This window comes from Neomonachus schauinslandi, chromosome 2 (assembly GCF_002201575.2).
Source record: "Neomonachus schauinslandi chromosome 2, ASM220157v2, whole genome shotgun sequence".
Classification (NCBI taxonomy): Eukaryota; Metazoa; Chordata; class Mammalia; order Carnivora; family Phocidae; genus Neomonachus; species Neomonachus schauinslandi.
In genome coordinates, this window is record NC_058404.1 from 81711104 (window position 1) to 81727059 (window position 15956).

Sequence of the window (15956 nt, forward strand, 5' to 3'; positions counted from 1 at the left end):
TGGTGTTGGGCTGTGTTATCAATGATGAAACACAACAGAGGAGAGAACCACTCTTGTTTAGTACAACTACTTCCATATAATGGATCACATGAATAGGGAATTATAAGCTGTATTTATGATGATATGCTTATAGGGCTTTAAAATTCATATTTGGTTCTCATTCATGAAATAGTCCTTGATTAATCTCTATTTCTCTATTCCACTCTATTGTGGGTTTTTTTTTTTTTTTAGCACATTCTACTACTCTCTTACTTCTGGAAAGGATGTTATGGGTTTATACTAAAAATGCAGACACAACAGAAAAAATAAAAATGAAGTTAGGAAGCAAAGGAATGTAAACAAATAAAAATTAATATTTATTTTGTCAAGTACTTTATACTATTTATTTCACTTAATTCTTACAACAAACCTCTTGGTTTATAGCTAAAAAAACAAAAAAACAACAAAAAAACACACACATAGAAAAAACAGACTCTCAATACTTTTTGTTTCAAAAAATGCAAAAACCTACTCATTTTCTTATGGCTCTTTAGTTTTTTTAATCTTCTTAAAAAAATTTTAAGTTTTATCTATTTAAGCAATCTCTACACCCAACATGGGGCTTGAACCCACAACCCCAAGATCAAGAGTAGCACACTCCCCCCACTGAGCCAGCCAGGCACCCGCTTTTTTAAAAAAGTAATCCCTATACCCCACATAGGCCTCAAACTCACAACCCCGAGATCAAAAGTTGGATGCTCTACCAACCAAGCTAGCCAGGCACCCCCATGTGGCTCCTAATTAAAGCCAAAGAGTTTCACATTAAAGCATAATTCAGTGAAGGCATGTTTAATTTTTTTTTTTTATGATTTTATTTTTTCATTTGACAGAGAGACACAGCCAGAGAGGGAACACAAGCAGGGGGAGTGGGAGAGGGAGAAGCAGGCTTCCCGCCGAGCAGGAAGCCTCATGCGGGCCTCGATCCCAGGACCCTGGGACCATGATCTGAGCCGAAGGCAGACGCTTAACCGACTGAGCCACCCAGGCGCCCCTAGGAACAGCATCTTTAAGGATGGAGAGGAGAGTGCTGTTCATTCTGCCAGGTGTTGTTAAAGGAAATTGTGTTGAGTTACTGGTACTGGGCCTCATTAGGATTTCACTACATTAAAGAGTGGGAAGAGGACTGAGGGTGTGGGAAGCAGCAGGGGGAGGTGGGAGAGGGAGAAGCAGGCTTCCTGCGGAGCAGGGACCCGGATGCGGGGCTCGATCCCAGGCCCCTGGGATCATGACCTGAGCCGAAGGCAGAGGCCTAATGACTGAGCCACCGAGGCGCCCCAAGACATGTTTAATCTTCATTATAAATATACACGATGTTATAGCTTTTGGACACTAAGGATTGTATATGCTTCGTTTGTTAGTTCTGCTCCCAACATAGTATTAAGTGCAGAGAGATGTTTGAGTATTTTAACCGGCGGTGTTGACACTTACAGGATGATCGATGGTGAGTCATTTGCAGTAAGGTCTGGGGAAATCAGAATGATTCAGTCACAACAGCGAAATATTCATCTCTAACTCTGCCGCAAACAATTTAATCCTCATTTATATTTTAAAACCAGAGTTTGCCAATGAAATTTAAATTACATAACAGAGGATTTCAGTGAGAAAGAGTTATCTCTTTGGTTCTTTTGAGTGAGCTAGGAGATATCGAGGGTAAATTAATTGTAAATGTTTTCAATTCTGTAATAAGAAAAGAAGGGATTGGAGGTCTCTTCTTTAAATCATTATATTCCTGTAGTTCTGAAAGGCATGTCAAGTCCCTGTTAACCTAAGTGAATGGCATGGAACTATTCCTGGTGAATTCTGCATCTGATGTAATAAAACCAAAACTGGACTTCTAGGGAAAATATTTTGATTTAGGGACACCTAGGTGGCTCAGTCGGTTAAGCGTCTGCCTTCAGCTCAAGTCATGATCCCAGGGGCCTGGGATGGAGCCCTGTGTTGGCAGGGAGCTTGCTTCTCCTCTGCCGGCCGCTCCCCCTGCTTGTGCTCTCTCTGACAAATAAATAAATAAAATTAAAAAAAGAAAGAAAATATTCTGATTTAGATGGGTAACACAACTCTTCTTTCTTAAGACCTAAAATTTATTTCTGAGGCTGAAGAAGCATAACGGCCATGGTTTGTTTGGTTGCTGTTCTTTATTAAATAGAGTCATTATGAAAGCTACATTTATCTCTATAATTTAAAATTTGGAGCATTTTCACTCTTTCATGGCATTCTAATTTCAATTTCTTTTTGCTTGTAAGCTGTGCACATTTTGATAACATACCAACAAATATATTTTATGTTATTCCATAGATCATCATCCAGAAGATAATTTTTATTCTATTCGAAAGCAGATCTACAAATTCAGCTTATCATGTACAAACTGCATGCCCCAATGCACAAAATAAAATAAAATTAAAAATTCAGAAATAGAGGATAAGGTGAGACTGAGATTACAACAGATTTTTTCTTTATTTAAAGAGACACGGATAAGTGGAAAGGCTTTCAGATAGAGAATAGAAACAAATGACTCAGATTTATCTAAAATTATCAGTAGACATTTACGATTTTCTTCTCTTTAGGACTCAAAAATTCTCTTCTGTTCTTGCCTTCCATTTTCCTGCTTTGTTACTTTTATATTTTTGGAGTGGAAATAAGATGTGAAGACCCCCCAGAGGAAGGTCATTGGGAGAGAATACATAGCTGGGCCATCTCTAATCTCCACGGTAGGTCACCCTTGCTGCGGGTTACATTGCCAGCAAATGGAGGGCAAGATTGTTACGCTTATTCTTCAGAGCAAAACAAAGCCTCTTGGGCTAGGGAGTGAGAATGGAACTTCATAGAAATAGTTTGTACAGTACCTAATTCATCTTCTCCAAATCCCAGTATGTGACCTGAAAAGTAACCTCTACAGGAACCACTGTTGCCGAGACAGAGTGGTTTTTCTTGCCATTGCTTGCTCACAGGACTTTGCTGGAGGGTTAAGAAATTCCTACAACAAAAATATACCGTAAACTTACAATGAAAATATGCTTTTGTTTAAAAAAAAAAAACAAAACAACCACAATAAAATGCTTAGAATTAAGGTCACAATGAATAGTTGTGCCATAAACCTGGCTTCTAAAAGGAAAAATAATATAGCCCATAATGTGTGCGAATACTGTGAAATTCTCATGTGGGGAGAAAGTACTTAAAGATAGTATTTTGTTTGGAGGGGGGCACTAAAAGTACCTGAGTATGAGAAAAGCCCTCCCCTTCATCCAGAGACTGATACTTCCTCTCCAGGACTAGACTCCATGCTGTGCTATTAATCAGAGAGAGGGACAGGGGGAAGATCATGGGGTCAGTAAACTTTTCTACGTCCTTTTAGCGACCAAGCATAGCAGTTCTGCCATATGCCTGAATGCCAGTGACTTGGGAAACAAGATTCATAATTTGGGTTTCATCACTAAGAGTTCCTGAGAATTATCCACACAGTGACCTCTAAAAAGGAGGCTAAAATTTAATTGTGTAGTATTCTTACTGATAGAGACTAATTAAATTCTGTTGCTAAAAGTTCTGAAAGTCTGGCAAAAACAAAAATCCTTAGCCTTCTAATTTCCAAATAATTTGGAAAATATTTACACAAGTCATGTATAACAATAGTTTTCAAATTACTCATTGTCATGATAAATTTATGTTAGGATGAAGGGAAAAGCCTACATAATATGAAAAGTCCATCTGAAGACTTCTCTGCTCTTAAAAATTACTTTATGAACTTAATCAAATTTGTTTAAAAAGCATCTCTTAGGAAGTTCTTTACTTAAACCACCATACATAATGAAACAAAAAGGAAATAATGATGTTTATGTGTGTCCCAGACCTAACCCCCAAAGAGAAACAATCATTTGAATATTTTATGACAGTTTGCCCACTAATCAATGGATATGTCATTTGATACATCAAATTGTGGTATCAGGAAACCTACCCATTACGGTCTCCAAACACATAGCTTCCATACAGTCTTTCAGACTGGCAGCCTCGGTAAACAAATCCACCAACCAAAGGACCATTACTGAATGGCTTGAATTCTAAAAGTGATGGCTCACTTTCTGGAAAGAAATAAACATAACATTCGATCAAATGAAACATTTTTATGAAATAAAAGTAATGGAGATCAAGTAATATAATCATGGTAATTTAGGCTAAATTTGAAATGTGTCCCATGATACACAAGATGAATCCTGTTCTAGATATTTAGTAAAAATAATTAAGTTCCTTTGCTTAAATAGTATAAAATATAAAGAGCTTCCATGTGCAGCTTACCGAAATGGGAATGCTCTACAAATGTTTGCTGCTAGAATTGCCACCCATACCAAATTTTCAATGAAATTAGAATCTGGATATTTTGGAAATCATGGTTATTTACTTAAGAACCAAAAGACTTTAAAAAATAACAATTGTTTTAAAATTGAATTTTTTTTGTAGAAATGCTTCTGCATATACTCAGTAAATTAAGCCAGACCTCTGTCAAGTTATATAAAATGTTTGAAAATTCATATTTTAATGAAAATAAAAGTATAGTACATAAAAGATCTTTAAAACCACATTTGTATATTTAAAGACATTGTCACTCAAGTGATATCTTCATTTAAACTATTTTAATAGTTTTGTTTATAAAGTTGTATGGTTAACAATGTCTATTGCCGCCGTTCTTTTTAAGTACATGTGTATAGTTACATATCTCAGTCTTTGCATGCATGTCATTATATACTTGACTATGCATACGCTAATTGCAATGGAAAAGATCTAAAGCCAGTTGTAAATTAATCTGAAAATTACTTATTATGTGCTTAATGTCAAATAAGTCATTATCAACAGGCAATATTTTAGGCAAAAGCTTTTGTGGGAAGATGGTAATTTTAAAGTAATTCTCCCTTCCCATGTGGTTATGGTGACTATATTATAAAAAGTAGAAAAGATTAAGTTTTAACTAGTTCGCTGAAAGGCAGCATAACTGAATGATTAAGGTCATGAACTCTGGAATCAGTCGACCTGGGTTCAAGTCCAGGCCTTGCCACTCTATGTTGTATGTTAATTAACCTTTCTGTGTCTCAGTTTCCTTCCTCATCGGTACAATGTGGCCAATAATAGTGCCTATCACACAGAGTTCTTCTTCTAATGAAAGGAGTCAAGTTTATAAAGTTACTTCAGGGGTGGGCATGTAGTAAGTACTGTGGATGTGGTTATTTGGTTTTTATTTTTGTTTTCTTCTTTATTGAAGTAAAAATGACAAATAAAGTTGTAAAATATTTAAGGTGTACATCGTGGTGATTTGATATACGTATATGCTGTTAGAGGACTCTGTGGATGGGTTTTGAAAACATAAATGCAAGGCTACGGATATTGTAGCCAGTTTCAGCAGAGCCCCAATTAATGTGATTGGAGAATTTAGTTTAATCTGCATAAATATAGCCAAATTCCATCAAACCAGTGTCTCATAGATTTTTTTTTTCAAAACATATCATTCTTTGGTTTGGTTTTTATAAGATATGCACGCGCACACACACACACACACACACAACACAGGAATACCTGAAAAAAAAAAAAAAGTAAAATAACTGAATACCACATGAACTAACACAGCTGCTTCATTCCTGGTGCTAAATAAATATCTGTATTGAACGAGTAAATAGAAGGAGCAATCAATTTAATAATCTTAATCTACTGTGTTCCCTGAATCGTAATAATTTTGATATATTGCTTCCTCCAAAAGGAGTAAATACTCAAACACTAAAAAATATTGAGTTTTTTGGCCTTCATTATTACCCAACTTTATTTTGTATATGCATCTCTAAAACACTCTAGTAATCATGTTATTAAAAATAATGTCTAAACATCCCGTTTTCATGACTTGGGTAAATAACATGTTTTTACAAGTCTATTACGTTGTTTTCTCTAAAATAGACACTTAAAAAATTACATTCTTATTTGAAACACATTATTTTTCTAATTGCTGAGACTAGCATATTGGGTGTGCTAGTTTCAGCAATTTCTTACCTTTTAACTTGTTTTTTCTGCTGTATATAAGATGTTAAGACAAGTTCTCCTTTATATATTAAATAAATAGAAGTTATTCATTTTGACTCTCAGATGAGCAAAATCTAAACAGCTGATTTTTGAAGGTCCGTTAAATTTTGGGACCTACAGAGCACACTTCAATCCATGGAAAGGTAATTACCCAAATGGAATTCCTAGGGCTTGTGAGTGTCATTGGACCTTTAAAAACTCGTGCAAGTTACTCCCTTACCACTGTTAGGTCAATGTTTTTATGCTTTCCCAAATGCTCATTTTGTAGAAATCCTTTGCTCTTCAATTAATATATTAAAATAAAACAAGGCCCAAACTAAAGCCAAATCAACAAATTATGCTCTACTTACCATAATCTTTCCCCTTTATTATCTGTAGGATTCTGGCTGATGATCTGTTCTTTCCATTGGAGTCCGAACAAAGTATTGTTAAATTGATGTTTATATCAGTGGGATGTCGGTCCACAGCACATCTGCATAACAAAAGGAGGACATCCATGAATTCTTACCGTGTCTTTTCTAAACTCAGACTGGAGATTCCTGACATGGGAACCCTTTGTGGGCTGGCAAGGACCCTGTGGGCTATTTCGTTTGGATCCTCAACAAAAACATTCAGATTTGTTTGTTAACTCTGCTGAAGCTAAATGACCTCTGGAGAATATTTCCTAATTTCTCTTGGTATCTCTCTCTAGTATGAATGTGCACAGTGACTTAAAATATTTGTTAGTGTGTTATTAAGGACTGCCACATATATAATACACTGATAAGGTATGAGAGCCAGCGCTCATCAACTCACATCTGCAACACACAAAATAGAATTAGTTTTGGTATTACTTTTGTGTTTTTTACATGGGATCGCTATATTCTAAAGCTCAAGCTGCTCTAACAAAGGAAAGAAAGTGTACGCTACAATATAGGGAATAAAATAAAGCTGGTCCCACAACCACTGAAGTCTTTTATATTAACTGTGTCTTCGTGTCACCCTCAGTCTGGAACTAGAATATTTCCATGACTTAAGCCATTGACTGTAAATTCTATGAGCACAGGGACCACTTCCAGCTTCTTTATCACTGTATTCCTGTTACCTAATTCAAACCCAGGGATATAAAAGGGGCTCAATATTTGTTGAATGTTTAAGTCCATGAGGGATTGGGCATGTGGAGTTTGGGTTGGGGTAAGAATGAAGCTGTATAATATAATTTTTGAAGTTCTCACAAATGTGGAAAACAGTGTTGCATTGTTTTCAGGTTTCTCAACTTTGGTAGTATTGACATTTTGAGCCAGATAATTCTTTGAGCAGGGGACTGGAAGATGGGGGAGAGGGAAGGTTCTGTACTGAGCATGTAGGATGTTTAGCAGCATCTCTGGCCTCCAGCCACTAGATGTCCGTAGCAGGAACCCCTCCAAAAATGTTCCTAGACATTGCCAAATGTTTGCTGGAGGCAAAATCATCCCATTGGCAATCACTGTTTTAGGTCAACAAAATATATTAATGACTTGACAACCGAACCAAACCATTGGGACTATTAAATAAACTAGAAAACAAAACAACCTGAGAGTAAGTTTTGGGTCTTAAGAGATGTTAAGAGTCATATGTAGCAATCATCTCAACAGTAACAGCAACTACAAAACAAAAATTGTTGCATCCAAATGATCCCATTCATAATAGGGAAACTATAAGCCTGACCTGTCAAAGATGAGTTAGTTGTTCTGTGGCAACAGTCCCTTTATTGTCCTCTTTAATTCAATGATTCACAGAGTACAATGCCTGGCAGGGAACAGGACACAGACATGATGTGACTTAAGATGGAACTAAATCCATACAGGAGGAGAAATTTTTCCCGTATTGTCTTCCTTTTAAAGATGGAGAAACTATGACAAAAGAAGGTTTGATCTCTTTCTATCAAGAAAAGAGCAAATCTGGAAGGAAAGCCCAGGCCTCCCAAAGGCGGAGATGGCCATCAGGCCTAGCTCTGGCTGAATACCGTGGCCACTGAGAACCACTTGACCCCTCTAACCTTTAGTTTCTTGGAAAAAAAGAGGTCGGACAGTGAAACTTCTCTGTATGATACCCTATGGTGGGTCCATGTTATTATATATCTGTCCAAATCCACAGAATATACAACCCCCAGTGAACCCCAATGGAAACTCTGGACTTTGGCTGATAATGATGTGTCAATGTTGGTTCATCCATTGTAACAATGTCCCACTCTGGTGGGGGATGTTGCTAATGGGGAGGCTATGCCTGTATGGGGGTCAGGGGGTTTATGGGAAATATCTATGCCTTCTGCTCAATGCCAGCTACCACTGAGTACTGCTGAGAGGCATAAATAAGATAATGTGCGTTAGATACTTAGCTCAGTACTCTGCACCAAGGTGCTTAATACAATCCAGCTTTACTTCTAGCCAATAATTGTTTTAGTTTCCTTTCTGCTTTATTAAATCTTTCTCTGCTTGAAATGCTCTTGGAGGGAGGCACGACTTCCCTTTAGCCCGCTGCTGCCAGAGGAGGTAAGACACCACGGCACAGACATCCTGCCATATGCAAAGTCTGAAAAGCGCCTCACCCTGTGTTTTTGCACCAAGGGTCCAGGACCCCCGGAGAGGTTGCACGAAAGCTCCAGTGAGACTGTGGTGACTCAGGCTGCTCGACTTCAAAGTGCTCTTTGCAGTGGTATCTGCGAGTTCTGAGCTATAGGAATGGAATGTGACAGTTTCCTCCACATCCTGAACCCACCTTAAGTATTCCCTGTCGCACAGATTTTAAGATCTGCTGAGATGCCAAAAAGGAAATGAACTGTAGACTTGGACTTTGATGGAGCGGAGATGAAGGGCATGAGGGATTATAAAAATAAAAAGTTCGAGAAATACTCACCTTGCACATAGTGAACACTCAATAAACATTAAATAGCAATAATAACTTAGCTAGTAAATGAATGAATGTGGCCAAATATCCCGTAGTATGAACAAGAGACCACAAATTGGATGAAGCTTTCATCATAGAATTGTTATATTATACTTCATAGCATTTTTTAAGTGTACCCCAAATTTCTCACTGTATGTACATCTTAGTACTACTTTCTTCATAGTTATTATAGTAAACCATCAATATGAATTCCTTTAGTATTTATAATTTTTTTTCAAGTGAAAAAACGTTAACATTGAGCTCAACTCCTTACGAACTGATCCTGCATCATCATATGTTAAGTAAAGTTATGATAAGAACTATAATTTATTTAAAACCTACCATGTATGTCAGGCACTCTACTTTGTACTTTAATCTAGATTTGTAGTAAATCATTATAGCCTCCTTGCAAGGTAGTTATTACCACCCCCATTTAATGTGTATGGAAATGCGGCACCTCTTGGTTCCGGCTCAGGTCATGATCTCAGTGTGGTGATCTCGGGGTCGTGAGATAGAGCCCTTTGTGGGGCTGGGTGCTCAGTGCAAAATCTGCTGAAGACTCTCCCTCACCCTCAGCCCCTCCTCTCCTCTCTCTCTCAAATAAATAAATCTTAAAAAAAATGAAAATAAAAAAATAAATGTGTATGGAAAATTTCATTTGGGGGGGTTTAAGGAGAAAATCTAAAAGGTTAATTATCTCTCTAAATTTGAACAACTGAAGTCTTAATCATTACACCTGTCCAACAGCGTTTATCTAATAACACTCCAGAATCTTAAGGTAATTTTTCTCCATTAATTTGTCCTTTTCCATATGTCTAATCTGCCTTCTCAATCTGCTTCACACATTAATAGAAGAAAGAGTGCTCAGATAATGAGCTGGTGTGATTCTGGAGGCGCGACCTTGGAGCGACCTTTGTGCCTCGACCCCTCTTTCTTTTCCCAGTTCCCGAATCCCGGCCTGGCTTTACAGCAGAGGCAAGAGGACAGATCGTGTTCTCACCTGCCTGGATCATGCAGGCCGTGTGCAAACACTTCCGGGGGCTGGTTGGTGCTGTTGAAGTGCGGGTTGCTCCGTGGTATGGAATAAGGCACGTTGCACATATCCGTGTCCACATCCAGCCGGAGCACCGAACCTGTGAAATCACTGAGAAATTTGAGGACAAGGTTCAGTGTTTCTGCTTTTGTTATGTATTTCACCTAAACCAAATGTAGGGCCGTTGCCCTACAGTCCAAAGAATCATTCCCTCATTTGAGACAAAATTATTTAAAGTTACAAATTCCGAATCGTGGGAAATGCAGCCAGGGGCAGGTTGGCTTCAGACAAGCGGCAGCACCGCGATGCAGCTCGATAGTGGCCGAAGACGGCAGCATCAAGGGCGTGCCACATTTTGCAATTGCTGTGTATGTTTTGCCAATCCATGCACTTTATGCGCCCGCAGAAGCGCCGCGGGACTCTGAGTCTAGCCTGCAGTGTGCCGCGCTCGGACGCACGCACTCGAGCTGCTGCCCAGAGCATGCGGAGGGAGCTGTGCCGTTCCCAGCCTGTGTATCCCGCAACCCACGCGGCACGAATGCACTTTAGAACATCTGGGTACAGCGACTTCCAAAAATACCATCAGCGTATGGCTGAATTCCTCTTCATCTTATAAAAGTTAAATATTTAACCAAGGCGACATAATTCAAAGACAGTTCTTTTTTTTTCCCCAAAGACAATTCTTAACTCACTGGCTCTGACATCTCCCGCCCCCCCCCCCCCCCCCCCCCACGGCTGGCTGTCACTTGAAACATTTTAACATCAAGGGGAGCTTTTTTTCCCCTTTCTTTCTTTCTTTTTCTTTTTTTTTTTTTTTTTACCTTAAACCATCCATTTCTTCCATATCATCCAGTGTGATCATCCCATCACCAAGAATGACGTATAAAAAGCCCTCGGGACCAAAGAGTAGTTGCCCTCCTAGATGCTTTCGGTGGAGTTCTGCGACTTCAAGAAATACTCTGGCTGTTCTCAAATCAACTTGATGGGGATTTTTTCTACATCGTGGGGAGGAAGCAATATCATAATTGTTAAAGATGTAAGGTGAACCCACCAGAAAGTAAACCGTACACAAATAGGGGAGAGACACTTAGTGTGTAAATAAGGAAACATATGCTTAAAATGGATCTAATAAAAATTCCCGATAGGTGACATTATTTTCTATGTTTCAGAAGAGGCATATAAGCTGAAAGAGAATTGAGGAAAAGTGCCAAAGCTACCATTTCTCTCAGTTCTCCTTAAGGACACATACGTGGTTTTCAGCAAGATGGAGATTGTGGTTTAATTACTGTCACCTTAACTTCTAAAATAACTAGGAAGAGATAATGAGAAAATAAGACTGAAAAATATTTATGCCTCAGGGCATTTTAGTGATACCTGGATACTGTGTATTCCACAACTCGAAGAATGTGGTCATGAGGCCCGATAGCCCACCGTTCTTGGTTGGTGGTATAAGACACATAGAGCTTTCCATTTTTCTTGTAATTGGGATGGAATGCAAGGCTTAGCAGACCTCTTTCATCTCCTCCCTGCAGTCAAATGAAAAACACAAAGAATTGTGAAGTTAATTATGTTCTTTATTGTGTTTCAACTGGAACCCCAAAAGAGTCTCTCTCTTTCTTCTGGATAATCTTTGCCCAAACTCTTTTCTTTTCTTCCTTGCCTACTGCACAAAAAAGGATTATAAAACATTTCACTTTGCAGAACTCTTTAAGGGTTAGAACAAGACAATTGTCTTGTGTGGTTATCTATGCACAAGACCCTTACACCACTTTTGTCAAGTGATTTGTGTATGCAATCTCGGGAAGCTAGGAAGACAAGTTTAAGTGCTACGAAGAATTCTTTGCCGGGTTACTAGGTTGCTTGTAGTTCATAGAAGACAAATAAAAAGGTTCATAATCAGCAGTCACTTCTAATCCAAGTCTCCCAAACCTAAAACACAGTGTGGGCTGCCAACTCCCACTGTCTTGGCAATATGTTTAGAAAACAGTTAAATTGCTTGTGTAATATGTAAACCTTTGTTTTACCCTGGAGGCATCCACATCAGTTGTCACAACGATGGTGGTCTGTTCATCATAACTAGGTAATAAGCAGCCTTGGCCTATCTACATAGGAATGAGGTATTTTTACATGTATCTTTCCCAGCATAGAGCTTTTCTTTATAGACGGATGGAGAAATAGGAGGAGAGCTAAAAACCAGGGCTGGCATGGGAGTGGGAGAAATACTAGAGAGGAAAGGGAATACTAGGAAATAAAAGAAAGATGCTCAACGACTTTCTTTGTTATTATGTGAACGTCAAGAATTGTATATGTTAGGCATGCCAAATGCTGTAACAATTAAAACATCATCATGTTCTTAAATAGAAAGGCATTTTATCTTTATTTTCTGCTAATTCAGCTTGATGAAACGCAATATGGTCTGAACATTTGTTTTATCCCACAAGTAGTCTAGGGATTTCTATAATGAAATTAAAGTATCTGAAATTATCTAGATCAGAGTTTTAAAGTTCAAAGTCTAGTAAGCTAGTGAGCGCTTTCTCTGTAGTCTGAGGAGTTATTCAAACTGGTGAAAAATGTGACATGGAAACTGTATGAAGCAACTCCTGCGAGTACATCACCTTTACCCACGTGATTGCATCACACACCACGTCTCCTGTGGCGAACAGCTGGAAGTGACCCCTTAGGAGTCTTACAGGAGGGAAACGATCTCCAACACTGCGACTTCTTCACAAGGTCATGCTCAGTAATGGAAGCACCCTCATGCTCTTCTCCCACAGAAGAGCTTGTGTTACTACCAAAGCAAAGAGCTGTGTGTGGTTTGGATTCTACATGGATTGAAGAGTTTAACGTTTTAGGCATAAAAGCTCACTTAAAGTCAACTTTGCTTGATTTAGCTCTTGGACTAGAGAAAAACTGCTTCAGATATATGCCATCCAAAGTGGAGACATCCAAACTTTAAGAGCGTGTAAATACTAAAGTGGATGCAAATATCCCAGCACTACCAAAACATTATTCAAGTGTCAAAAAAGTCAACCTCTTCATCTGCATGTCACAATATGCTTAGTACAAATTTCAATGAAAACAATCTCATTGAAGGGTATGGATCTAGGATCTAATGACTATGATTAATGAAAATGAGCCTCTATTTTTCAGCTTATCTTATAATGATTTGAATATTGATTGGATGTTGCTGTTTTTTAGTGTTTTCATTAAACAAATATCTCTTCTTAGGAGACATTGAAAGCTGGGATGCATAACTAAGGACTGATTGTAGAAAAGCACATTTAAACCGCTTTGACAGATGGATAAAAAAAGCCGAGGGGTGGGATTTAGTTTGTGATTAATTCCTCTTCCGAGTGTGTTTCACTTTAAAGCTGTGAGTGCAGGGTAAGCACTTTATGCCCACTTCACAAATATTTGTGTTCCACTATAAGAAGCTTTTACTGAAAGTAGTTCTTTTGTAGTTTTTAATCAAATCATCTGAAATACAATTTGAGTTGGAGAGCAGCATGGCTTAAAACTGTGCTAACTGCTTTTCAGGAATTAGGAATGTAGAATTCATGCACCGTAGAAAGATGGGGAAAGAGATTTAAACAAATCCAAAAGTGACAGAAGACAATTGTTCACTTTAGAGATTCACCTATCGCATGAATGAATTTGGGGGCATCACTGCATTTGTTGAAGTGCCAGATATGGAAACAGGATGAGACATCTGAATGACAAGAAAATAAATCTAAAGTGCAGTTTTAAAAAGTCCATAATTCTGAATTTTTCAGGTTGTAGGATTTCCATTTGTTTAATTATTACATATGATTTCGTATTTTTAAAGTCAACTTCTCGGTGCAAAGTAGTGATTTGGTTGGCTTAGAAACATGACTCATGACTCTTAAGTTATTTCAGAGAAATCCTTTCATAACTACATTGATGAAAAATTTCATGTATTATGTAAATATGCTAGAGTGTCTCTCAAAATTAGCTTTGTAAACTCTATAGTGAACCATGACTCCTAAATGTTCAGAGATTGTGAAGGGGGGTTATTCCACCACTGTCAGGAGATTAGAGCATCTGTGTAGGCTCACATTTAGCTTGAATTGGCCTTCAGAGTTACATGTCTATTTAAAGTATGTGACTGACAAGTCATGATTTACCTCTCAAATGCAAACCTATGTTTGAGGTATGGTCCACTTTTCAGGATCTATATGGAGAAATAGGTTGGTTTGGCATTAAAGGTTTAAATTTTGGAGCGGGGTCTGCTAGAGGCTACTACGCCAGAAACACCATCAGACATTTGAGGCCTCCAGGGTTCTCTGGTTGCTCCAACCACAGTCTTCACCAGGAAACTGCCCAGCCTGAGACCTTGACATTGGTGCCAGGAGGCGGGGCAGGCGAGCAGATCAGCTCTCACGGCTCAGGGGAAAGTCCTTGTGCTAATGTTACTGGCTCTTCTTCTTCCTCCCCATCCTTTCACCTCAATTATGTGTAGCTTTCATGGAATGAAAATCATGCACTCCTTCCAGAAATGTCAAATTATCAAATTGTTTCTAGTGAGCATCTGGGGAGAATGAACCTCTAGTGATTAGTTCAGTCAAGCTGGCTGAAAAGGGAGAAAGACAATAGAATGGTGAATGGAAGAGTCATGGTCCAGGGAGCCAGTCCTTTCAAAAAGACATTGACTTCTAACATTATACTTTTGGAAACATTAACCAATGTCCAAAATGCTTATCCTGACTCATGTGAAAAGCAGCGATTTATCAAAACATTCCCATGATACTCTGTACTTCATTATTTTTTTAAACACTTATTTTTTTATTATGTTATGTTAGTCACCATACATTACATCATTAGTTTTTGACGTAGTGTTCCATGATTGTTACTTCATTATTATTGATATATTGATATAATTGTATAATTATAATTGATTATATATTGATGTAATTGTACTTATTATTTTTTTTTTAAAGATTTTTATTTATTCATTTGACAGAGAGAGACACAGCGAGAGAGGGAACACAAGCAGGGGGAGGGGGAGAGGGAGAAGCAGGCCTCCCACAGAGCAGGGAGCCTGATGCGGGGCTCGATCCCAGGACCCTGGGATCATGACCTGAGCCGAAGGCAGACGCTTAACGACTGAGCCACCCAGGCGCCCCAATGTAATTGTACTTATTAATACTGAATGCTTGATGTGCACATTGTGCTTCTGGGAATGTACATCAATGCTAGAAATGGGCAAGTAATTTACAAATAATGCTTTGGGTTCTCTCAGTTTGGGGGTAATGCTTTTTTTTTTTTAAGTTCACTGACTGAAACCTCACCCAAGCATCATAGGCTACCTACCATAGGACCCTTCCTTCCCCTTTGCTCAGCTTTCTCAAACTGCATCAACTTCTGGGCAGTGCCACACCAAGCACAACTGATTTTTCAAAATCAGGCAGTTGAATGATTTGAAAATAATGTCCCTGTATACTTTAAATTGACCTATGTTTCAGAGTAAATCATAAAACCCTCCTAGAGACTTTAAATAAGTAATTAACTGCCATTCTAGTTATCATTCAGCTTTCAGGAGCAATTTCACAGGGTCAACAGAAAAGAGATAAATACCCCAAACAGAGAGTATTGATGAGTTTAATGTGAGTACAAGATCAGATCTAGTCCTATAGTTTTGGGACAAACTCTTCCCTAATGAACATATCAAAGTTCTAACCAATTGACCAAGAATATTCCTCTTCTTTGAAGAAAATGGAAGTATCTATTAGAAAAAAGAGAAGTAGGGACACCTGGGTGGCTCAGTCGGTTGAGCATCTGCCTTCGGCCCGGGTCATGATCCCAGGGTCCTGGGATCAAGTCCCACATTGGGGTCCTTGCTCAGAGGGAAACCTGCTTCTCCCTCTGCCTGTTGTGTTCTCTCTCTCTGACAAATAAATAAATTAAAAAA

The 15956-nt window shown here is 38.4% G+C and overlaps 1 protein-coding gene across 1 annotated transcript in view; it reads right to left on the bottom strand.

Annotated features, from left to right (window-relative positions):
- LOC110571204 (hedgehog interacting protein) overlaps positions 1-15956 on the bottom strand; it is a 90547-nt gene that overhangs the window by 21302 nt on the left and 53289 nt on the right. The window contains exons 5-10 of the mRNA XM_021679319.2: positions 11402-11553; positions 10849-11022; positions 9995-10138; positions 6441-6562; positions 3989-4112; positions 2883-3013 (exon numbers count right to left, since the gene is read on the bottom strand). Coding sequence (XP_021534994.1) covers positions 2883-3013; positions 3989-4112; positions 6441-6562; positions 9995-10138; positions 10849-11022; positions 11402-11553 — 847 coding nt within the window. The remainder of the gene's footprint in view (positions 1-2882; positions 3014-3988; positions 4113-6440; positions 6563-9994; positions 10139-10848; positions 11023-11401; positions 11554-15956) is intronic.